General features: G+C 37.1%; 2 protein-coding genes across 3 annotated transcripts; one reads left to right on the top strand and one right to left on the bottom strand.

Moving 5' to 3' along the window:
• Positions 1-274: 274 nt before the first annotated feature.
• On the bottom strand, positions 275-9,500 carry LOC131689223 (WW domain-binding protein 2). Of its 2 annotated transcripts, none has more exons than XM_058974164.1 (6): positions 9,319-9,500; positions 4,283-4,457; positions 1,752-1,886; positions 1,057-1,549; positions 907-992; positions 275-854 (listed from the first exon to the last, which is right to left on the bottom strand). In XM_058974164.1, the coding sequence occupies exons 1-6, from the start codon at positions 9,372-9,374 to the stop codon at positions 810-812; spliced, it is 990 nt and encodes a 329-aa protein (XP_058830147.1). In that variant the 5' UTR covers positions 9,375-9,500; the 3' UTR covers positions 275-809. The 2 variants fall into 2 exon arrangements, with proteins under 2 accessions (XP_058830147.1, XP_058830148.1); XM_058974165.1 differs by lacking the exon at positions 9,319-9,500 and adding an exon at positions 4,825-5,126.
• A 9,254-nt stretch (positions 9,501-18,754) lies between these two features.
• Positions 18,755-24,559, top strand: LOC131687338 (uncharacterized). Its single transcript, XM_058971416.1, has 6 exons — positions 18,755-18,873; positions 23,269-23,368; positions 23,428-23,757; positions 23,845-23,959; positions 24,032-24,156; positions 24,213-24,559. Exons 1-6 carry the CDS (start codon positions 18,755-18,757, stop codon positions 24,537-24,539), a joined length of 1,116 nt encoding a protein of 371 aa, XP_058827399.1. The 3' UTR covers positions 24,540-24,559.
• The last annotated feature ends 1,778 nt before the right edge of the window (positions 24,560-26,337 follow it).

Raw genomic sequence — 26,337 nt, 5'->3', positions numbered from 1 at the left:
TTTTAGTAGTCATGTGTTTGCTATAAACAAAAAAACTATTTGATTCTATTATTTTATTAGACTGATAAAAATATATATCGGCCGTGTATTTTTTACTGTAGTTTTAGAAAAAAGCAATATCGTAGAATATAAATAGTTAGGTCAATTTGTAGCGTTTCGAAGCCTTCATTCACATGTATAGGGAAATACCCTTTGTTTACATTTGTTAGTATCGCCCTTTGCACAAAAAGCGTTGAATGAATCACTATCATTTGGAAATTAATAAGAATTAAAATACAAGTCAAACCAAGAAATACATGATTTATGTTCATTATTTGTTTATACAGAATATATTTTTGCAATAAAACAGTATATAATTAGAGGTTTCTCTATACCTTTATAACGTGCTCAAATTTTTATATACTTAGATAATTCGCACATAAGTACTTATCACTTGCGAAAAACGATTGTATTCTAGGTCAGCATAACATGATACCTATCAATAACTCAAAACCATGACCAGATATAATGCGCTTTCGGAAATGGTGTTCTGTTCGAACCGGAATGGCAGATACATAGAATAAAACGATCAGATCGAAAGGGAGCAAATTAATATGGAATGGCTGCGTTTATTTCCGATAGCACATGTATCTTCTGATATGCAGCCTAGTTGGGAAATACGATAAACCAGCTTCAATACACCATATTCCAATCGATAAGATAAATTGAATTGAGGTTTATAGGTATCATTGTTCAACTGTCCCTAACATAGCCAACAATCGATAAATTTGGTGCTGTAAAATCTGATGCGAGTAAAATGAATATTGCATTTATTTATCTTGTTTGTTCAGCGAACTGTAGCTTGGCGGCGGTTCCTGTAAAAATGTTTATCGATTATATCTTTCATCGTACTTTATTGCAACTTACGTAGTATGCTTGTGGTGGAACAAAAGAAGTCTGAGGATGGCTTGGATCATAATAGGCACTTTGCGCAGCCTCGGCTTCCTTTGAATCTGCAATAAGTTATTTATAAATGAAAATAAAATTATAAATCTAGAAAATCGGACACTGGCGTACTTGCTGGAGGATGTGGCGGAAGAGCCACGGTTCCGTTCGATGCACCAGAAAAGCCTAGCCCATTCACACCATATCCTTGTGCTACATTTGAAGTAGTTGGATAACCCGAATGTTGTGGTGGATAGAAATAGTCATTCTGAAGTGGGAAACCTTGCTGCTGGTATCCGTTCTGAGCATTTCCCTGTTGTGGGTAACCTTGTTGTGGATAGCTTTGATATGGATAACCCTGTTGCGGATAGCCTTGTTGTGGGTGTGCTTGCGGAACATTAACGATTATACCAGGATACGGAGGAGGGCTATCGTGCATATAGATCGAATTTGGAGCTGGTTGATCCGGGAATACGGTTGTGGCTGGTACCCATCCGTAGTTGTAAGGGTTTGCGGTATATGCAGGTGGTGGAGCTGCATACCATTCGCCACCTGGTGGGGTGTACGGCGGTGGTGCCGCTGTGCCTGCGTTACGTTGAGCCATTGCGGCTGCCCTCAACATGGTCTGTAGTGAAAAAATATCATCCTTTGTATATACTTAATGTCAATTACGGGTTAATCCTTCCAGAAATCGGTTGGAATTTTGAGTATTTTCTCTTTGAATTTCGATTCGCTCTGTTATTTTTATTAAATTTAATTTAATTATCATTCGCGGTTCTTAACCGATGTTCGAATGATTTATAAAGGTTAGTTTCATTGCAACTCACTTGTCCAAATTCGATAGCGCCGCCGTTCTTGAAAACCAACTTAAATTTAGCTTCTCCTGTCCAATTTCCATTTTCTTGTGCGCGTACTTTACCTTTAATAAGGTTTGCTCCAAAAACAGGCTGCTCAAGTTGAACCTAATGGAAAGATAAATAAGAAAATAAGTATATATTCTCATAGTCTACGAACATAGAGATATTACGTCGGATCTAATTCTTATTCGTTGTATATCGAAACGATATTCTACAATTCTTTCTGGCCGTTTAAATTTAGATACGGCTTTCAACGATTGTTATATAATGTTTAGAATTCCCCCCTTTTCGAAAAATGAGTTTTTGGAAATGGTTCTAAATCGCTTTTTCATAACAGTTAATGAAACATCGTGGGGAAACGTTTATGTAGTTAATCTAAAAACATAAGTTGTTCCTACTAATCTTAGTAACAGTGGAATTGCGCATGGGAAAGTAACGTTTAGGGCGAAGGTAGTTTGATGCGGTTTGGTTGCATAGCCGAGTGCAAGGATTTAAAGCGGCACAAAGCCGCCAAGAATTCACGAAATGAGTTGCTCTTGATCTCGTCGTCGAAACAATCCTGAGACCCTCTCGTTTTCCCGGTAAACTTAAACATAGGAACTATGAAAAGGCATTAACGTTTCATTTAGACACAATAGGATAGTGTTTATTTTTTTATCCTTTTATGGACAACTAGGGCCGTGGGTGGTGGCTAGCGGGTTTCACACATCCTTTACCTGACGGACGAAGCTGTGATGCCTTGAACACAGACACCGCAGATCCAAGGCCATAATTGAAATGATAAGTTCTGCGTTTGAGATGTACTTCCCCCGGTTGCCAGACGAAATCCTGTAATTATTGCGTGTGACATTGTATGTAAAGTTATGAGTCCTGTGGTGGTGTGTGCGTGGAAGATGTGACTTCTAGCGTTCGAATCCAGGGGTGCATATCTGTCTGTTGGCGTGGATAGTGTGATCGCGAAGAGCTCGAGCTTTAATATGTTAACGTGTTTGACGCTTGCGCTAGCGTATGTGTAACTTCGCGTATATAAATTCGACGTTATAATCGCGTTGCCATTCGCATGTATTCTTGAATGATTGCGCGCGGAACGTGAATCTGATGCTTAAGTTTTAGTGCTAGATGCTAGAAGAGTCAGTATCCCCATATCACCAGACTTCCCGGTCATGTGGCCGTGGAACGTTTTGTCTAGCGAGTATGAACGTCATTGTTTGATTGGTCCAACTGAAGGTATGGGTCTAGGCTTCTATAGCCGATGGTAGACTTCCGGAAACGAGCATTTGTACGTTTGGAATGGGAGAGATTGTGAGTGTATACAAGAGATTATACAATTAATTTCGTTAGTGAGTGTTAGTATGAATCTAATTTAGGATATAGTAATAAAAAGGTTCATAACATGCTGAATAAAGAAATAGGATGCAAAGATATTAACTAGAAGTGTATAAATTAAAGATATTAACTAGAAGTGTATAAATTGAAGTGTATAAATTTCCGAATGAATATAGTCGAATGTACATATTGAACACTAGATTTACCAACTATTCTATCATATGCGCCAGTTCCATTCCCTTATCTAGCTGTCACAAATTCTCAGACGAACACATAAATTTGTACACTAACACTAAAAACTAACTAATAAGTTTCTACTTCTACATTTCTTTATTTATTTTATTGACCTGTGCACAATGACGAAGCTGCCCAATAAATTGACATGCACTGACCCCCACTGCGAGCTGTGCCCACAAACACTACTATTAAGCTGTTGAACAGAAAAGGCTAATCCACGGCGATCCACAAGCCTGCCTCGCCAATGTGCACAGACTGTTGGCTGACTGTTAGTTTGGGCTGGTGCGGAGTATGAAAAAACACAAAACAAAAAAGACCCATAAGCCTTCTCGGTCTCCTCGATGCACTACTATCGAGGCGTAATGCAATAACCATCTTAAAGCAGTTGTCAGGTGCTGCTTGATGATGTTTGCAATACCGTCAAACCCGTCAACCTAGGGGAGGGGAATACGCATTAACGATCTATTTGGTAACAATATGATAGTGTTTATTAACCTTCCGGAAGTCGCACAAATGGCTCACTGAACGAGCAGCCGCAGCTGCTCTAAGAAGATTTCGCTAGATTTTCAGAGCAGTGTGCACTCAGTACACTAGCGCGACTTTCGGAAGGTTAACAAAAAATAAAATGTTGTCGCTGCCTAATGTGATGACACATCGCTTTATTCGTGTCATAGACCCAGTGTCTGAGTACACCGGGCAAACCAGTGGATTACAAGATTGTTTGCACTTTCAACGGCGACGACACCACCTTTACCCTAAATGCCACTTTCTCATGCGCAATAACACTGTTAAAATGGTTAGTTAGAACAACTTATTATTTTAATTTAAATTACTTTAAAGCTTTCCTGCGATTTTTTTTTCATTGGTTATGAATAAGAATTTAGAACCATTTTCAAAAACTCATTTTTCGAAAAAGCGCCATTTTACCCTCGACTTACATCATTTAGAGACACGAACGGAAAACTAAACGATGCTATTCCGTCATTTGCATTCTTGTTGTTGAATATCATGCGATGAGTAGTGAGATACACGCGACCTTGCTTCGTACCCTTGAATGCTTGTGAGTCCTGTCCGGAGAACTCTATAGTTACCTTATCGACGAAGATGAGGATACTGTTGAATATTTTAAAAACGGCATGAACACTTCTAAATTGAATAGGTGTATCTATTAGCATTCTGTAAATTGATGATTTTTACACGAAACCCAGATATTGTTACACAGTTTCTTAAAGTAAATTTCTTGACCTGATTAAAAGCAAAATTACAAAAAAAAACGTTTATTTTTCGTTAGGCAGAAAAAAATCAGCAAGAATAAACAAATTTTGGTTTTAATTAAAATTGTTTTCCCGTTTGGTATAGTGATAAACAAGATTCAATTTGGTTTTGTATCTTGCATGTTTATTTGCAACGACAACATGTTTAGCATAAGCTTTATATCAGGTTAAGGAAATATTGATTTAATACTGTTATTTGAAATTACCATTGGACCATCATTGGACGGCTTCCAAATAACCGTTCAACAGAGGTCCATCTTTGGACCCGTGGTTTTGAAACAATTTTTTGGGCTTCTCAGTGGAATTCGAGATGTCCTTATTTCCCTCTCACCTATTTCACCATGGAATATTTAAAATTATCGGGGAATATGAATATTATTGCATTTATTCAATTACATCGAATAATTGTGCATGGATTCACTAAGTATATTAATGTACTATCGTTTAGTTCCAGTTTCATCAATTTCTATGTACTAATAAGTGAGATATCGGAAAAAACAATTTGGTGCGCATCAAGTTCACGTTCATTTTCACCGAGGATGTAAATAGGCCTTAACGGTGGACGACGTTGTGAACAGTTTCATCAGCGAACAACGATTTCACGCTCAACTTGCAGTTTACAGTTTGTCAGAACTCAAGGCCAATTTACACCCTCGGTGAAAATGAACGTAAACACGATGCGCACCAAACTGTTTTTTTTCAATATCTTACTTATTATGCATTGAAATTGATGAAAATGGAAGTAAAGGATAGTATATTAATATACTTAGCGATTCCATGCACAATTGGTCGGTGTAAAGTTAGACCGGACTAAGTCGCAAAACATAAAAAAAATGAGATAATGATAGTATTGTTTAAAGAATATCGTCAGCTATATTCGACTTTTGCCAGATTTGAAATATGTAACAATAAACAAGAATTATGGCAAAAATTAATTTCCAATCATAATGTAAAGGATGCTGCGATTCAAACTTTAAACTCGTTTTTCTCGAAATCAATATTTTGTCACTTAGTCCGGTCTGACTTAACACCGACCAATTATTGAATATAATTGAATCAATGCAATCATATTCATATTCCCCGATCATTTTAAACATTCCACGGTGAAATATGTTCGCAGTGAATAAATCACTTGTTCACCGGGAGTGTAAACGCGACGATGGACGGAATTGATGCGGAGTGGTGAATATAAATGTCATCGCTGTCCACGGCGAACGTTCGCCTTTGAATACCAGATTGCATTTTGACAAACTGTAAACTGCCAGTAACACATGTTCACGTCCATTTTCACGGATAGTCTAAATAGTGCTTCAATCTGGTATTCGGAGGCGAACGTTCACCGTGAACAGCGATAACATTTATATTCACCACTCCGCATCAATTCAGTCCATCATCGCGTTTACACTCCTGGTAAACATGTGAAATATTCAACAACATATTTCACCGTAGAATATTTAAAATGATTGGGGAATATGAATATTATTGCATCGATTCAATTATATCGAATAATTGTGCATGGATTCACTAAGTATATTAACGTACTATCGTTTGATTCCATTTTCATAAATTTCTATACACTAATAAGTGAGATACAGGAAAAAACAATTTGGTGCGCATCGAGTTCACGTTCATTTTCACCGAGGTATATGTAAATAGGCCATAGGTTCACCGATGCGTTAATTCTGGTTATAACTTTTTTGTTGTATTAATTGTAGGCTTGTGCATGCCTGGGGAATGGGAACCCCTTTTCGTTTTAGGTAACCTTGAAGAAAGTAAATTTGAAGTTTTAAAAATAAATTAACAAAAACAGCTTTTTTTACTACTTGACTAAACTGCCCATAATCGCAAGTCAGTCCTATGTTCAATGGGATTCCATATCTACATGGGACTGACTTCCGATTATAGACAGTAAAGATATTTCAATATTAATGAAGGGGTCCTTGTTCATTAAAAAATGGGTCGGACAAAAAGAGATTATAACTACACTGAGCAAAAAGCATCTGAGAATTTCATAAGTCTCGGCATATGAACCAACCTTCTGACGATGTCATTGAACGCTTTAGAATGTCATAGGCAGGCTTATGAATTCATTTATCTTTATCCATGCACTCCATAGACGTACAAATAATGTATTTCATAAAACAGTCTTATGACTTCGCTCCAATATATGCCTTTGAGAATTTCATAAGTTTTTCTCATGAAACCCATATGAGATGTTATTGATTCTATAAAATTGTATTTTGTTTTTCATAAACGTCACTTTTGTGAAAAGTTCATAATTGTTTCTTATGAATTCAGTACTGGCCTGGACGTCCAACCAGGAGTTAATAGTTTCAGCACTTTTTGATTACCGCTGTTTGAAACAAAAGAAATCGACGAGAACATTTCAAATGGGCCGATAAACAAAACGTAAACAATTCCGGTTAATACTTACTTCAAATGGACACTAACAAAGCTTTATACATACCTTAAATAAGCCGATTCTGAAACCTAGCTGTTGAGGAAATAATGGATTATCGAAAAGGCACATAAGCAAAATAACTCGTTTTGCTTATGTTCCCTTTCACTTCCCCTCAAAAATTAACGGCTCATAAACACCAAACAACAAAACGGAAAAATTTGTTTATGGGCCCTTTTTTTAATGAAAAAGACTATACTTGAAAAGGGAACAAAAACATCGCAACACCAAGAAAGGGATCAAAATAAACGTCACATAATCATTTGTTGTAAACAAAAGGGCTCACCCGCACGCACTATAAGCTAACGTCTCGCCGAAAAGGGATTATGGGAGAGGGCACAAAACCAGTGCGATGTTTCAAAAGGGACCAAAACATTTATCTACAAAAAACGTTCAAAATACAATTGTTTTAATAAATCTGTTATATTATTCGGAAAAAATGGTTAATTTAACACGGCATTGAGTTGTTTGGTACTTAAATCAAGCTCCTGTTCATAAATGGGAATATAAAGTACGAGGTGATTTTTCAGACGCCATTTTCTCAACATGAGCTTATTGTATATAATGCCTTATGAAATGTTGACGTCGAAATGAGATTTTCAGTCAAATTGCAACAAAATTCTAAATTGTTTTTATGTTATTGAATAAATTATTGTGAGCATCAAATCTGTTTACATGGGGTTTTTACAGAAGATATCCGATTATTTGAAATAAGTTGTGCATATAATTAGTGTCTGACGCGTATTTTATAATTATCAAAATCATTTGAGAAGTAACAATCATTATCATTCAGTTGTCAAGTCGTTTCCCAGTTGTCTAAGCCGTTTCCCAAGAAATATTGACGAAGCGTTGCTCATTACGTACAAATTTTAAATTTTAATGAGTTTTCTCTTCAATCTTCTGAAGGGATCTACACTTGGCGGTTAATTTGTCCCGAATTGAGTTCTACAAGATGACCACACAAATGAACTCATGAGGAATGGCGTTCATGTTTGACAATTCTCAGTGATTTGTTTACTTTGTCAGTTGCGTGAGTTGGAGTGCAACGGGTGCCCATCTGTTACATTCAAATTCACGTAAACCACCGAGAATTGTTAAACGAAGTTCATCCGGCTCATTTTGTGGGGTTATGTCGGTTGGTGTAAAACCTAATATCCTCTCAAGGTTGATTTTTACTGTTGATTTTTTCTCTACTAAAAATGCTCGAGAAATGTCAGCCATGTTCTTTTTTATATAAATGCACAATAATATACATAAATAAAAAACTTATAGCATTCATTCGAACATTGTGATGAATTTCATAAGACTGTTCTATGGAAATCGTTATTTCTACTGTTTTCTACTTATAAATGTCAGCAATTTTTATAAATGGGCATCTATGGCGTTCATTCGGACATTTTTATAATTTCAATATGACAATAATAAGAGATGGATTTGGAAAATTTCCCCTCCAAATCATAAGACAGATTTATAAAATCCATTTAAAATCCTTATGTCAGAAAGTCATAAGACGTTTTTATGGAAATTCAATATAAATTTTGCTCGGAGCAAAACGCTACTGTTATTATGTAAATTATCAGTGCTAACAGCGACATGCGACCTCTATAGAGATTATAACTACTATAGTCGTTATAATTAAAGGCCCTATACTAGGGTATTATACTCTATAGACTGTGGTTATAATCTCTTTTGTCGGACACGATCTCACTCGGCTCCTTTGATTCTCACTGGCACTGCCAACGATATAAGTTGAGCGAGGATGAAGATATCAGCCCCAATTAATAGCATTTTCGTTTTACCTGGTGCTACATCGTCGTAGCGCAAAAAAGATTGCTTATACAACGAATTTGAATGAGTGTAGCACTGACTGGATTAATGTAGTGCACTGTCAAAAACGAAAACGCCATAATTCTTTCCTCGACCTTGTTCAATGTTTATCACTATCACTAACAGGTTACCATGCACGATAGTTGACAATATAAATTTGTGCGATTTTCCGACATAACTCCGCGATTCTTTGACGCGAATTCTCAAAACAGATTTTATTGCATCCTTAGTGCAAATTCACTTTAGTTTTTGACGATCTGATCTGCAAAGTGAATTGATCTGGGTTTAATAGCTACAAATGATTTTGTTTTAAACTCTACAATGAAAAATTTAACTCAAATAGGCGCAATCTCATCGAAAGATCAATGCGCAATAATTTTCAAATACGCAATTTCTTGGTTTGTTTAAAAATTACCCTTCTCCGGCGTGGATCAGCACTCCGTTATTTGCATGAGCTGTGTTCAGAGACATAATACAAGCCAATATAAAACAGATTCAAAATTAAATTTCACAAATTTCGCGAATTATCTGATTTTATCGACATTAAAATACGGAATGAGTCAGAAATTACCCATACATGCTAAACTCTATTTGCTTGAAGTTTTCACTACCCCAGTAAAGTTCAGCCGGAAATGAACTAGAATTCTGGCTGGTTCCAGCTCGTCCACGGGCTCCAGTGACACAACCGATTCTAACTAGAATCGGTTGTATCACTGGAGCCGGGACACGAACTGGAACCAGCCAGAATTCCGGTTCATTTCCGGCTGAACTTAACTGGGACACACTCATTAAAAATAACTTCCCATGAGACGTCCAAAAAATTGTTTCAAAATCGTTCAACACGGGTCCAACGATGGACGTTTGTTGAACGGTTATTTGTACGTTGTCCAAATTGGTCCAACGAACGTCCTTCATTGGACGATTTTAAAACCAACCGTTCTTAGAGGGATTAAAAGCAAGTCCAGGGTGGCCAGATAGAATTCCTTAATATCGGTAGGGTCACTAAAAGTTTATCGGTAGGCCGGGTTGTTGTTCCAAAAACGTAGTGTTGACGTAGAATAATTCATTCGGCCAATAAGCATACTGTCAAAAATCACTTTGAAAGAAAATTCCGGACAACTCGTAACTCGCCGAAAATGGATGTTAACATTTTATGAAAGAGAAAAGTTTTCTCGTTCGTCCGCTGTTGTGGTTTATAGTCGGCGATTAATGGTTTGTCCAGAATTTCCTCTCAAAGTGAATTTTGACAGTATGCTTATTGGCCGTTTTCAAAAAACTCGCGAGTATTGTAAAATACTGAAAACACAGATCTCAGACCAAATCCAACCCAAAAATGAATGTTGAGTAGGATGCGTCAAAAATCCATAAAAATCGGTAGTTTTCGGTAGGGATAAGAAAATATCGGTAGTTTTCAATTAGGCAATCCATTAGACGTTTGTTTGACAATTCAGCGGTGGGTTCTGTCAACAAGTCTACTCCTGCGAACAGAAAAACGCGTCCGACAAATAACTTTGTTAGTCCGATTCGTTTGATGTTGGATCGAGTCAACGATATTGTCGGACGTCGCACCCCTCGGAGTAACGTCAGAATAAGTAAACAAGAAATAATCAGCTGATCAGAAACGTCTCATGGATTGCCTAATTGGTCGTCTGTGAATCGGTAGGGAAGACCAATATCGGTAGGACTAGCGATAAATCGGTAGGTTTGGCCACCCTGAGCAAGAATACCACACGGTGAAAAAATTTTTTTACCCATTTTATGTATTCAAATTGCCCACACGCTCGTAAAAAGTTACTCAGATTCTGAGTACTTTTAACTCAGTTTTGAATGATGTTCGTAAACGTCAAAAATTGAGTTGTCATGTATAATATCTCTGAGTAACTCTGACTCTATTTTTGGGTATTACACAAGAAACCGTTTTGGAGTTACCAAACGGAAAAGCCGTTTCTCGCCAAGTTAAAAATTCCAAGCGTCATCCGCCATTTTCCATTAGTAGGTACACGCTCGTTTAGTTATCGCTCATCACTTTTTCACAAATAAAAATTTGTTCAAATATTTATAATAGTTGAAGCTAGAGTTGTAGTGTGTAAAATACATGTTAATTGAAAGAGTGGATTTGAACAACCAGCATGCAGAAGATTTCGGAAGAGGTGGATGCTGAAACTGCAATGAAGTTGCGAGGTAATATTCACGTTATATTATATATATATATATATATATATATATATATATATATATATATATATATATATATATATATATATATATATATATATATATATATATATATATATATATATATATATATATATATATATATATATATATATATATATATATATATATATATATATATATATATATATATATATATATATATATATATATATATATATATATATATATATATATACGTTACGACGGTTCCCGCCACCTGCCAACATCAACACATCCACCAGAGCCCATAGCAACAACAGGTATCCAGGCCAAGCCCAGTGCACGCGCGAGGATAAGCGATGAGCTACGCAAGTTTCACCCGACGTGGGAACGACGGAATCACGCCACCCGGAGGAACGCCGATTCAGCAGGTTCAACCAATAAAAGGCGATTGACGAGTTTATTATATTTAGTTTATAAGGTGACAGTGTAGAATCTAGATTAGTTTTTCGAATAAAAGTTTTTTTTATATAAAGTCTCGGCATTACGGCTTAGCTGGCGCAGTCAAGGTAGTCTGTGGAAGTAGTGTATCGGAAAGTGCTTCAGAAACAACAAAACCCAACCGAGCAAAGTTCAGGGCGAACAACTGGTGTACCGGGAAACCATCGGTGACAAGATATCATCCGAGTTGCGTGCATCCAGAGCGAAGAAGGACCCACAGACAGGACCACCCCTCCCAGAAGGATTGCTACACCACCTTAGAAACTCCAGAACGATGCTGCTTGTCCTACTGTAAGTAAACACACCCACATTTTTTTAGTGCTAAAGTGATTTATCAGTGAGATTATTCAGAGTGAGAGGGGATATCAAACTCAAAAATTATTCTCCCGTAATTAATCCAAAGTGCACAAATTAAACGAGCATAGCATATCAGTGCGCGGGGGAAACAAAGAAAGTAACCCACGAACAAGTGCGAATCAATCAAACTAAACGCGCGCATCGCCTACGGCACCAGAAAGTGCAAACAAATAATTTTATTTCCACTACCCGCGTGCAAAGCAAAGGAAACAAAACACGCCATGGCCGAGCCATCCGCGCAATTCCAAGTAATGGAAATCACACCCGAGCAGCTGATACAACAGGTTGCTCAGCTGACTAGCACGCAATCAAGCTTAATCGCAACAATTAACGAGTTGCGAGAAAGAGCAAATAACCCATTCACAAAATTCCAAATTCCCGATCAAATCAAGATCATCCCACAATTTAACGGGAACCGGAAGGAAGCCCTAGCCTGGATAGAGGACACACAAGAGGCAATTGACCAGTTCGAGGAATACGAACTCGAACCCGAATACAAGCATATCATTAGAGTCATAAAATCAAAAATAGTTGGCGAAGCAAGGGAAGTGCTTATAGCTTCTGGGAATCCATCGGAGTGGATCGAAATAAAAGAGATCCTACTTAATGCTTTCGGGGATAAACGGGATATAACGTCCCATATCCAATCTTTGTTCTATATACGACAGGGTAAGAAAACTCTCCAGGAATATTTCCAAAAAGTCAAAGCAATTGACACGGCTATTAAAACAACTGCCGCGCAGATGGAGGACTATAAAAAATCCACCGAAGCTGTAAACAAACTTATAAGCTTGATGACCCTCACCAGGTACATCGATGGGCTGAACGGTGAAAATTTAGCTATGTACGTCAGGAGTTACCGACCAAAGTCCTTGGAGGAAGCTCACGATATAACAATTGCCCATTCAAACGCCTCTTTTCGGCAAAAAATGGAAAATCGACAATCTTCTTCTAGCTCTTTCGGACCAAACCCAAAATTTCAAAACAAAAATGATAACACCAAAAACCAAAATTTCAACTCAGGACAACAAAAAACCAGTTCTGGCAAGTTCAAAAAGACCAATGACGAAGACGTTTCTATGAAAACTCACATTTCGAAAATGCAAATTAACAATAATGAAGGGAAAAGGAACAAATATCCGGAAGAATCAGACGAAGAACCAGAAGAAAACCCAACCGCTGAATGTAAATTTGAGTCCGACGAAGACGAGTATTTCGTAGGGGATGAGATAAATTTTCAAATAGCCGGATCCGAAAAGGCAAAGAGATAAACAACTTCATTCCTTACATAACCATTTCGACTACAAAGGGCGAAATGAAATTTTTGATAGACACAGGCGCTAACAAAAATTACATATCACCCGAACATGTTAATTTAGAAAACGCGAAAAAAGAAAAAGGCCTCAAGGTAACCAACATCAACGGCACCTTCGAGATCAAACAGTCCGTATCGTTTGATCCGTTTTCAATTAAGAAAAAATTAAAATTTTATGTTTTTAAATTCCACCAGTTCTTTGACGGACTGATTGGGTATGAATCGCTGCGCGATCTGAACGCTCAACTAGACACCGGAAAAAATAAATTAAAAATTGGCAGGAAAACTATTGAATTGAAGAAACGATTTCCTGAAACACAGAAAATTAATCTCAATGAACAGAAAGTACAGTTCATCAAGATTAAAACAGTGAACGAAGGAGATTTTATTATAGGGGAAGAGAGAAACATGGGAGATTTTTCTATCCTGCCTGGTATCTATAACAGTAAAAATAACTCCGCTTTCGTAGCTGTGGAAAATCACAGTAAATCTAATCTGGAAATCAACGTCAATGAAACCAGTTTTGAAAATGATGAATTCCTAGAAACTCAAGGACCAAAATTTTGCGCGAAAAACAAATTTAAAATACAAGACGATTCTTTAAACAAATTGGAAAAGGAAGCTTTAGAAAAAATAATCTCCGATAATTCCGAAACCTTATATTTCGAAGAAGAGAAATTGTCATTCACTCATCGGATTAAACATAAAATCAGAACGGTAGACAATATCCCCATTCACACAAAATCATATCGCTACCCGCAAATATTCGAAAGCGAGGTGCAAAAACAAATACAAAAGATGCTTAAGGACGGGATCATCAGAGAATCCATATCGCCTTATACGTCACCCGTATGGGTAGTACCCAAAAAGGTCGACGCATCTGGAGAAAAAAAGTTTCGATTGGTCATCGACTATCGCAAACTTAATGAGAAAACCATTTCCGACAGATATCCAATACCGGATATCACGGAAATATTAGACAAACTCGGTAGAGCAACCTATTTCTCTACCATCGACTTGGTCTCCGGATTTCACCAAATCCAACTAGAAAAAAATGATTTTGAGAAAACGGCTTTCTCTGCGAGTTCTGGAAAGTACGAATTCACTAGAATGCCGTTTGGCCTTAAGAACGCCCCTGCGACATTTCAAAGGGTTATGGACGCCGTTCTTCGGGAATTCATTGGAATATGTTGTCTGGTATACATGGACGACATAATAATCTTTTCTAGCTCATTCGAAGAACACGTTAAAGATATTAAGAGAGTACTTCAAAAGCTGAAAGAAGCGTGCCTAAAAATACAGTTGGATAAATGTTATTTTTTTTAGACGGGAAGTTCAATTCTTAGGACACACCGTTACCGAAAATGGAGTCAAACCAAATAGCGACAAAATCGAAGTGATTAAAAATTGGCCTATCCCGAAGAATGAAAAAGAGCTCAAACAATTTCTGGGAACTATCGGCTACTACCGCCGCTTTATCAAAGACTTTGCTAAAATGGTAAAACCTCTTACACAACTACTGCGAAGTGATACCGACTTCACATTCACCCCAGAAATAATTCAATGCTTCGAAAAATGCAAATCCCTTTTAACCATGGACCCCATTTTGGCCTACCCTGACTTCGAAAAAGAATTCATCCTTACAACAGATGCGAGCGACTTCGCGATTGGAGCAGTCCTATCACAGGGACAAATTGGCAAAGACCGCCCTATCGCCTACGCATCTAGGACACTTAGTAAAGCCGAAGAAAATTACTGTACCACGGAAAAAGAACTCTTAGCCATCATATGGGCAGTGAAACATTTCCGCCCCTATCTCTACGGGAGACGTTTTAAATTAATCACAGATCACCAGCCTCTCATTTATTCCATGACCTGCGCGAACCCCAAAATTATACGGTGGAAATTAGACTTAAGTGAATTCGATTTCGAAATCATTTATAAACCGGGCAGAGAGAACGTCGTTGCAGATGCCCTCTCCAGACTTAAACCGACCGATATAAATGCTAATAGTCAAAACAACGTGGAGGACAACGAGAACGAAGATGTAAACGAGAGCGATGGAGAGACAGTGCACTCAGCAGACACTAGCGACAACCATTATATCTGGACAACTGAAAAACCGATTAACATGTTCAAAACCCAACTAATTTTCAAAATCTCACGAAGCGACATCGAAGCTCACGAAGAAGTCTTCCCTAAATATCACAGATTCACCATCTGTAAACCGGACTATAATGAAGAATCTCTTGTCAAAATTCTTAAAGGAAAGCTCAACCCAAAAGGCGTTAATTGCATCTATTGCCCCATATCACTAACCCAACTAATCCAAGAAACATACAGAAAACACTTTTCTCATGCTAAAATCTTCAAGATCTTTATTTCACAGGAACTCTTACAGGACGTCAGGTTACCAGAGGAACAAGACGAAATCGTGCGGAAGGTGCACGAGTACGCACACAGAGGAACGAAAGAAAATAAACAACAAATCCTTTCGGATTATTTTTTCCCGGAAATTGACAAAAAGTTAAAAATTTTCATTAACAACTGTCTTATCTGCAAGAAATGCAAATACGACAGGAAACCTCCAAAATTAATACAAAAAACAAATGACACAAATCATCCCTTCCAAAAGATTCATATCGACATTTTTTTCATCAAAGGCAGAAAAATGCTAACGGTAGTCGACGCGTTTTCAAAATTTGCAAACGTGATACCTCTTGAAACAAGAACAATCATTGATCTTAAAAGAGCAATCACGGAGCACATTCGAGTTTTTGGCAGACCGGAAGTAATAGTTTGCGATCAAGAGCCTGGTTTCACTTCAATAGATTTTATCGGTTTTCTCCAGGACCTAAACATTGAATTACACCACGCGAGTTCTAGTAACTCTAACGGAATAGTGGAACGTTTCCACTCGACGCTAATCGAATTATTCAGGACCATGAATCACAAACACACTGACTTGGAACTCAATGACAGAATAAACATTTTGGTCGACTTGTACAATAACACGATACATTCTGCTACAGGTTTTAAACCCCGTCAGGTAATCTTCAATTACCAGAACAAAACGAACGCTGACGACATATATCAAAAATATCAAAAGATCCAATCGGCTATTTTAGTAATGATGGAGAAAAGAAAAAAACAAGTAGAAGAGGAGAACAAGAGGAAATCATTACCAAAACAGCTAGACCAGGGCAAAGACGTATACGTTAAAGTCACTCAACGAATTACAAAAGATAAAGAACCTTACAAAATCTCTAGAGTACAAGAAAATAACGAGCTAACTTTCAAAGATTCGTTCGGAGTAAAAATTCACAAAAAAAGAATTAAGAAGTAATTTTCTTGGCCTCTTTTCAGACTTGTACGACTGATTACTGCAACGACTTATCATGACGTATCAACAAAAAATGGGCTACTTACAATCAAACTAGATACAGTTAGGATAAGAGTAGGTTACGAGAGACTTATCCATAAAATTGATCTCGACGATATCAGGCAAAACATCAACTACATAGAGACCCTAGCAACGAAACTTAATATCACAGACCATTTAGAACAAACCCTTCAGTTTAAAATTAGAAAAGCGCACGAAAAGCTGACCGGCTTCTATCCTAGAAGACTTAAAAGAGGACTCGTAAACGCTTTAGGGAAAGTTATTAAATTTGTAGCAGGTAACCCAGATCAGGAAGATCTAGAGTTAATTAATCAAAATTTTGAAATACTGGAACATACCAGCAATAAAATTATAGAAAACCAGTCAAAACAGATCAAAATCAATAATTTACTTCAATCCACGGTCAACAAAGTTTCGAAAACATTGAGATCAATCAAAATACAAATCGATCAAGACAATTTAAAACTTACAAAAGATCTCGAACAGATTAACCTCATTTTGAACCTAGATATATTGATTAAAACACTAGAAGACCTAGAAGAACAGATAGTTTTTTCGAAATCGAATCATTTAAACAGAAACATTTTGAGCCTAAATGACAGAGAGTATATTTGGAAAGTTTTAGAAAATCAACAAATTAATATTAAATTTGAGGATGAAATCTATAAATTCGTTCAGTCAATCGCCTCTTTGCAAAATAACCACATCATCATAATCATCAAAATTCCTATAATCGAGCAGAAGCAGTACAGACTGATGCAGCTGGAACCTATCAACACAAACGGAACTAGAATCGATACGAATATTCGCTATGTGGCCCAGCATCAACACACGTTTTACGAGCAAAAGGAAAGGTGTTTTATCTGTGACAATAGCTATCCACTGAACGATGAATGCGTCTTCAACATACTCACCAACCAGAAGGCCAGATGTTCAACGTACAATCAGCCAGACCAACCAATCATCAAGGAAATTAGTCTCGGAACCATACTTGTCGACACAGACAAGACAGTTTACATCGAGGACTCATGCGGCGACTCACGCATCATAGCAACACCAACAATAATCGAAACAGGTAACTGCACAATTACAGTGCAGAACTTTACATTTAAAAGTAACCCCAGACAGACCGAACAGTACGAAATTCTTACACCAATCTTCGGCAAAGAGATAATAGTAACCAAGCAAAGGACGGACTCGGAAGAGTTGCACCAGATGAATATCAACAATTTGGAGGAAATCAAAAACCTTAAAATCCACATGACCAGCTCCCAGACACTTGGAGGAATATTTATGGCCTCTCTTGTGTCGTTACCACTAATCATCTTCTGCATTCGTAGATACAAAAACCAAAACAGGAAACAACCTCACCCAGCCAAGGAGGAGGACACAGTCACTCTACACACCTCAAGAAGTAACCCGGAGCCAACAGACGAGCATCTAAGGGAAACAATAGTTAACCAGCAGAAGGAAAAATCACCTAGTTTGGCAAAATCATTTTTCCCAACCAAATTCACGTTCATCGACGGATCAACAAAGTCAACCGAGGACGCCTGACACTTAGGGGGGAGACGTTACGACGGTTCCCGCCACCTGCCAACATCAACACATCCACCAGAGCCCATAGCAACAACAGGTATCCAGGCCAAGCCCAGTGCACGCGCGAGGATAAGCGATGAGCTACGCAAGTTTCACCCGACGTGGGAACGACGGAATCACGCCACCCGGAGGAACGCCGATTCAGCAGGTTCAACCAATAAAAGGCGATTGACGAGTTTATTATATTTAGTTTATAAGGTGACAGTGTAGAATCTAGATTAGTTTTTCGAATAAAAGTTTTTTTTATATAAAGTCTCGGCATTACGGCTTAGCTTATATATATATATATATATATATATATATATATATATATATATATATATATATATATATATATATATATATATATATATATATATATATATATATATATATATATATATATATATATATATATATATATATATATATATATATATATATATATATATATATATATATATATATATATATATATATATACTGGAAAAAAAGTGTAAGGTTTCAGGTTTCTCATGCCATGTGCCAAATTGTGGGAAGATGATTCCTGGACACGTGGATGAATTGAAGGAACACTTCCGGTTGGTACACAATTTGAACACCAGCAAAGCAGCCGCTCAACCTTTCCTTTGTTCAGAATGTGGTTCACTGTACCAGAGGTTTAAGAGCTTGAAACGGCACATAGAGAGTGTTCATCCACTAATTACAGAAAATTCTACAAATATTTCATACGACCATGACGCTGTTGAACAAATTCAAAATAATCATCCGGAAAATATGCTCGTAGATGATGATTATCTGTTGAGAATAACGAATACTATATTCTTTAAAACGGCGCCGTCGTTGGATGAAATTACTAAGAAAATTAGTAAATTCGCCACAGATTTGCGAAAAGATGTATCTCTTCCCGAGACAAAAATCAAAAAGTTCTTACAGGTTACCTCGAATCTTATAGAAGATTACGAGTGTTACATGTTGAATCTATTCAGAGAATTTTTGAAATCGAAGTCGATCCCATTAAACGATACCGACGCTTTGAAATTTATAAACGACGCATCTTTGGATGGAATTTTTGCAGACGTAGCTTCTCCAAAAGACAACCTAGCATATTTGTCTGGAGTTGCGGGTTGTGCTGTGCCAAACCCTAGGGAAGAAGTCTTGGGAAGAACTAGAATCACTAAAACTGTCCCCGCGATTACCAAACTAGGCAAAAGAAAAAGTGTACAAATAGTGAAAGACGTTGCTCACTATATTCCACTAACCAGCATTTTAGCACTGGTTATGAAGAATCCCGGAGCTCGCAAGATGATAGCAGAAGAAGCAGTGAATGACGATATCTTGTGCGGTTTCAAAGATGGTCAACGTTTCAAAACACACCCATTCCTGACACGGTTTCCCGATGCATTACGACTCTCGCTTCATCTGGACGATGTCGAATATCTGAACCCTTTGGGATCACGCAAATCAAAAAAAAAAACTTACCAATTTCAGTGTTAAAATTGAGAATCTCCACCCCGCAATTAATTCATCCTCCAACAGGATATATCTAACGCTTACAGTTCGCTCAAGAGATGTAAAAAAATATGGCTACAATAACGTTATGAAACCGCTGATTCAAGATTTGCGTGAGCTTGAATCAGATGATGGTGTTGTAGTACAATATGGGAGTGAAAAGTTTACGATGAGGGCAGTTCTAGTGCATGTTTTGGGGGACACGCTGGCAATTCATGAAATTTTCGAGTTAATGGGGCCCCAATCAAGTCTATTCTGTAGAATGTGCTATGCGACGCGTACTGCACTTCATTGTGGAAACATTGGTGATACCTTCCCTCATCGCACTGAAGAAAGCATACAAGGTGATTTAAATGCTCTTCAAAGCGGAACTAAAACACCTTCACAATGCGGAATCATTCGAAAATCAGCACTGAATGAAGTTAAATATTTCAACATAGCGGAAAATAACACGTTTGATCCAATGCATGATCTTTTGGAAGGCGTCGTCATGGTCGTAATCAAATGTGTTTTGAACGAAGCTGTAAATATCCATAAAGTGATAACGATTAGTCAAGTCAACCAAATTATACAGCATTACGAATACGGTATAACTGAATCGGCTGATAAACCTACCGCTAATTTTACTTGCGAGAAGTTAAAAGCACGTGGACATGCTATTCCTCAGTCAGCTTCGCAATGTTGGCTTCTCCTTCGAGCATTCCCTTTTATGTTCAACCAGATTCTCGGATTTAATTCAAATTTATCATCATTGCTTAGAGCTCTCATGAAAATAACTTATTATAGTTTCTCCAATAAGCTAACATTGAATCAGATTAACGATCTGGAAAACGAAATCGAATGTTTTTACAAGTTGTTCAAATCCTGCTTCCCTGCCATCAACCCTACCAATAAATTCCATCACATCTCTCATTATCCCTACATAATTCGTCAGGATGGGCCAGTTGTTAATCATAGTTGCTTACGCTTCGAAGCGAAATTCAAGGAGTCGAAATCCCAAGCGAAGACATGCAACAATTTCATCAATTTAACAAACAGCTTTGCTAAGCGCCTGAATCTAGCACAGATAACCACTATTCTTGACCATTCATACGAAATTGGTACGGTAGATATCGTTTCGTCAAAGCACATACACAAAAAATCTCTAAGTAATTTACTCCTGATCCGGGATCTACCAGATTCAATCAAATATATAAACCATATGAAAATAAATAACACAAGCTTTCGGCCGGGACTGATAGCGAAATACCAAGTATGCAACGAAATGTCCTATGGTTTGATAATAGATATATTGCAATCGGATAATCAAATTGTTTGCCTAATACAGCATCTCGAATGCGAATATTGTTTACAATACAACAGTTACAAACTCAAAACTGACAGTCAAGTTATTCGCATATCACACAAGAACTTGCAAACGAAAAAAACATACAACTTATGGAGTATATACGGAGATTCAGAAGAAAACTACTATATAAGTTTGAAATATGTAGATAGTTAGTAGGGAAATAAACTTGGAAATAAATTTATAATAAAATAAACAACAATCAAGAAGGTAGTGCAAACAACTTGAGATGTCACTTTAAACCTTTATATATACTTATTCGCTCTTTTCAGCCCAAAAAATAAATGATCAGAACCTAGTTCTGCTCAACGATGCCGACCTAGTTGAAATGGGGATAATCGAAAAAGGATCCCGTCTAACAATTCTTAACATAATAAAAAACTATAGTTCTGAAGCTAATCCGACCAAAGATAAAATTGATGAGACTTCCACTAATGTTCAAAATTTGGTAAACTTTCTACTATAATTACTGTAAGCGCTTGTCGTACTATACATATTTAACGTTTTCAGATTAACCGTTCGACATTCGAAGATGACGCAAAATTCCGAATGAAAATTTTGTATCCAATTTTGGATCAAGGGATCGTACCAGATAAGGACGGTTTAAATCATCTTACACGAGTCGCATGCAAGCAAATGGAGACTCAAATAATGGACGGTCAAAGGCAAGTAGAAAGTTTTATTTGTTACTCTACTAGTGCATCAAACTATGAACACTCCTTAAAGTGTGATAGAATGAATTGTTTACATTGAACCGCACGAGTCTCTCCGCTAGAGCAACCTTGCGGCGAAATGCGCAATGCCTATACATATTTATAGGGCTTACGGCCAATTTCTTTATCCTCGCTTAAATTTTAAACCGGGTTCACCAGTACGTTTAAACCTGGTTAAGACGTTAGGCGAGAATGAAGAAATCGGCCCTTAGTAATCCTTCGAGCAAATATGCAGGTGATCTAACACTGTCTATGAGCAGAGAAAAGCAATGCCTTTCGTTGTGAAGCTTCTATTTCAAAAAACATCGTAGTCAATCAGTATCATGCATTATTACTTCATTGAGCCTATGAAACTATGAAGTATGCATAGTAATGAAGCACGGCCAAACAACTTCACTTCTGATTATAAATATAAAGAAATGTATGAAACACAGTACAAACTGCTAGAGGAAACCACATAGTTATCAGTTCTTCGCATCCTGATTTCAATATTGACCATTCTTTACACATCTTCAATCTGGTTCGATTTATAAACTTCGGCATAAGAACGTACATGCGTCTTTGACGGTGGTACTTAGAAAGCGTAATTCGTCATGTTCCGGCACAAAATTATAAAGACGACCGACGACGACGAATTATAATAACTTAAACATTTAAACCAACAGAATTTAAAGGTATACAATTTCTGTTTATAGCGAGCGTGTTTATTTGTTTACATATACAGTTCAATCGTAAATCGACCAAAGGGTCTAACTAAGCCGCAATGTCGTTGAATCGAGCAACAGCGATGCCAGATTTACAGACTGTGGACAGATTTGCTGCACTGAGAAACAAAAATATGCAGAATTAGCATACTTTCATTCCCGTCTCTTTTGCTGTAATTCTCGACGAACATATGATTACGGCCTAAAAGCCAACCGTCAAAATCCACTTTGAATGGAAATTCCAGACAAACCGTTACTAATCGAACACAGCTCACAACAGTTTATGAAAGAGAAAACTTTTCTCTTTCGTTTACTACCAACATCTGTGATTGGCGTGTAACGGTTTGTCCGGAATTTCCATTCAAAGTGGATTTTGACAGTTGGCTTTTAGGCCGTAATCATATGTTTGTCGAGAATTTTCATGCATTTTCTAGCATATACTTCTAGTAAATATTCAATGAGTGGATAGACCGAATACGTCCAATGCACAAAATTTGCAGCAGAAGAAACGAGAGGCAGATCAAAAAGTATGATATCGGTGATTAAAAAAAAGTTCTGCGTATGCCTGGTCCAGACATTTACAGACTTTTAAAACAGTAATAAACTGACCGATTTTCTTCAGAAAATAATAGATGTGTCCCAGCATGCAAAGAATTACGAATCAAATACCGTTCATACTTTTACCATTTAGATTTTTTTTAAGAAATTTAGAACTTAATCTTTCACGGAATCTTTTTGGTCTTTTTCGGAGTAACGAACCAATGATCTCTAAATGCGCAGGTATCCTTCTGTTGATCAACAGCATGCGGCAGCTGTTCAAATCGTAAAATTAGTTCCACAACTTAGTAATACGCGAGTCACACCAACTGCTCCTGATGAGGTTTGTTATTCTATGCTTATTTAATTTCTCTAATATAATTATAATTATTTTCATGCTAGTCATTTTTCTTTTGGCGCAACGGAGGCAAGGAAAAGGGTGCTCATACTGGCATGATATTTCATCGCATCCGGAATGTCATCAAACAGCTACCTGCAGGAAAACATAAATATAATCGAGGAACTATGCCTGTAGAAGAGTCCGTTTCAACTGAACTTGTAGAGCGGGCTCAATTGCTCCGAGTAATGCTTGCATCGGCATCAGTAGCAGAACATATTTGTGATGAAATGGACCGATGCTTTCCAGTCCTCAAACTGTTATTAAAAGAAAAGAAACCCGTTAATGATATCTTGGATATGTTTCCACACCTGTGTTCATATGAAGGATTGGTGGTAACATGTTTATTTTTTATTATTTACTATTTCACTTTATGGTATTCACGGAACATATGAATATTTATATCATATCACTTTTTCTAGATTCGTCAAATGTTTGAGAGATTGTATCCTAACAGAACAGAAGGTCTCAAAATCGAGGATGTCTTCTCTCAGTGTCTATCTTATTCACCGTCCAGATTCTCTAGAGTAGAAGATGGTGAGATATATTTTTTTTTAATTTAGCCCAAAGGTCTGTCATAAAATTTTAAATTTGTAAAACTATTCACAGATCACATTCGAGGATGCTTGAGAATAATTTCTCATATGCCAATTCGCGGACAAAAAAGAACGCTGGTAGGCTGTCCAACTGTAGGCGAAGAACATTCGGCTTCAATTTTAATTCGTTGGATTGGGGTAAATGCAATATAATATACATAAGGTTAGATGTAATGATTTTATATCATCATTAGGAGTGCTTAGATACATACGTGGCATCCCCCGCAACTGATTCCAAACTACACATGGTGTGCGTAGCAAGCCCGATGAAAAGAGGAAATTATGCCGTCATTTGTGAGAAAAAAGTTATATTCGAGACTAACAATTCTATTCATGCAGTGGAAATTTTATTCAAATGCTACGCAGTTCTCGGAGTGGAGGTGCCACCTAATTTTAGAATGTTTTGGGACTTTCTGGCATGTGCCATATATAATATAATTCCGCACAGTCAGAGGACAACTGTGAATAGACTCGTCCAAACTTTTATTGAAGTTTCCCGCGCACGTATTGACAACAAATAAAAGGACAACTTTTTTATACAATACTTACTAAAAACCATAAAATTTAATAAACAGAAGTTTCTTTAATTATTATTGTAAAAATATTCCATAAGAAAAGAAAGACTGCATTGTGTTGTATCCAAAACAAAATTTTGACGGCCAATTTCTTCACTGGATGTAAACCGGTTTAGTTCCAGTTCAAATGCAACAATCGATCATGAACCAATTTAAATAGGAATCGGTTGTTGCATTTCTTCTTACAGAAACCATTCAGAATTGCAAGTCATAATCCGGATGTTTCTCAGTAAAGTTCAGTCAGAAATGAGCCTGAATTCCGGCTGGCTCCAGTCAGTATTCCGGCTCCAGTGACACAACCTATTCTAACTAGAATCGGTTGTGTCACTGGAGCCGGAATACTGACTGGAAACAGCTGGAATTCCGGCTCATTTCCGGCTGAACTTTACTGGGTTTTAATGAAATATTGTACTCATAAATTGGGTAATATTCTACCCAAAAACTGAGGAATTACAACTGGCTTTGTTGTCTACTCAAAAATTGGGTAAGCTTCTGCTCATAATATGAGTAAAAATCGATCAATTTTTGGTTTTGTTGAAGTTCTACTGAACCCAAAATTTGAGTAATGTTCAACTCAAAGTCTGCGTAATAATTACTTAATTTTTGGTTTTGTTAAATTTGTACTGAACTCAAAATTTGAGCAATGTTGAACTCAAAATCTGAGTACTAGTGAAGCACTTTTGGGTTTAGTGTAGATAATATTGTACTCAAAAACCGAGTAATAATTACTCAGTTTTTGGTTCATGCTGGCTTACTCAAATTTGAGTAACTCCGGAATTACTCAATTTAAGGGTTGTTCCACTTTATCTGGAAATGGGTGGGATTAAACTCATTTTCGAGTAACTTTTTACGAGCGTGCATTTTCGGAAGTTATTCGAATTGTCAAAAAATGGGTTTTTTGTTTCTAACAATGAGTACTTTTTATCCATTTCACAACTACTCGATGAGGTAATGCCATTGGGTACATTGATCTTAATAATGGGTGAAAAATCCTTAAGAATAATTATTATTCCAAGTGAGTTAACCTGCAAACTAAGGATCGTAGCGGAACTTGCAAATTATTGGCGTGCATCGGAGTCCGTGTCGGAAACGGAACATTTCGGCAATGCTCCGAAAACAACGGCTGTTTAGACTACTGAGGAAGTTGCAAATATGCGCTAGTTCGGCATTTTTTGAGCAGACAAAAGATCCAGCCATCAAAAATATATCCAGTTTGCGGTTTTGTTTTGTTAAGTAGTTTTAGAATGGGATGTCTATCTAGATTCCCATATTTTTATATGAGATTATAATGAGAAATGAATGTTATTTTAGTTTTTTTTTGTTTTTAAATTCAGAAATAATTCTATTGGCAGTATTTTTCATTCTGGCGCGATTTTCATGAATGGGCATTTTTACGCATTTTGTTGTAACTGTTCTGTGAAAAATAATGGGTAAAACATACCCAGGTTGACGTACAAGGTCTGTACTCATTTATTGGTACAAACTGTTTACCCATTTCATGGGTTATTCAACTTTTATTGAAAATGCGTAGTTTTCTACGTATTAATGAATACTTTATTTTATCAGTGCATATTCTGACTCCCAGTTAAGCTCAACCGGAAATGAACCGGAATTCTGCCAGCTCGCATTCCGGCGATTCTAAGTAGAATCGGTTGTGTCACTGGAGCCGGAATGCGAACTGGAACCAGCCAGAATTACAGTTCAGTTCCGGTTGAACTTTACTAGGCTGGAGCCGGAATACGAA

Source organism: Topomyia yanbarensis, chromosome 3, assembly GCF_030247195.1.
Source record: "Topomyia yanbarensis strain Yona2022 chromosome 3, ASM3024719v1, whole genome shotgun sequence".
Classification (NCBI taxonomy): Eukaryota; Metazoa; Arthropoda; class Insecta; order Diptera; family Culicidae; genus Topomyia; species Topomyia yanbarensis.
Note: the sequence above shows the minus strand (reverse complement) of the source record. Positions and strands in the feature narration are given on the sequence as shown.

What these genes read in the sequence shown, in the direction of transcription:
- LOC131689223 (XM_058974164.1), bottom strand. Translation starts at nt 9,374, where the DNA reads ATGTCTCTGAACACAGCTCATGCAAATAACGGAGTGCTGATCCACGCC. An exon ending in CGTTCGTGTCTCTAAATGAT is followed by an intron (nt 1,887 to 4,282) that starts GTAAGTCGAGGG and finishes TCTTTCCATTAG; the next exon opens with GTTCAACTTGAGCAGCCTGT. An exon ending in GCGCTATCGAATTTGGACAA is followed by an intron (nt 1,550 to 1,751) that starts GTGAGTTGCAAT and finishes TTTTCACTACAG; the next exon opens with ACCATGTTGAGGGCAGCCGC.
- LOC131687338 (XM_058971416.1), top strand. Translation starts at nt 18,755, where the DNA reads ATGATTCCTGGACACGTGGATGAATTGAAGGAACACTTCCGGTTGGTA. An exon ending in GTTCATATGAAGGATTGGTG is followed by an intron (nt 23,758 to 23,844) that starts GTAACATGTTTA and finishes CACTTTTTCTAG; the next exon opens with ATTCGTCAAATGTTTGAGAG. An exon ending in TTTTAATTCGTTGGATTGGG is followed by an intron (nt 24,157 to 24,212) that starts GTAAATGCAATA and finishes TATCATCATTAG; the next exon opens with GAGTGCTTAGATACATACGT.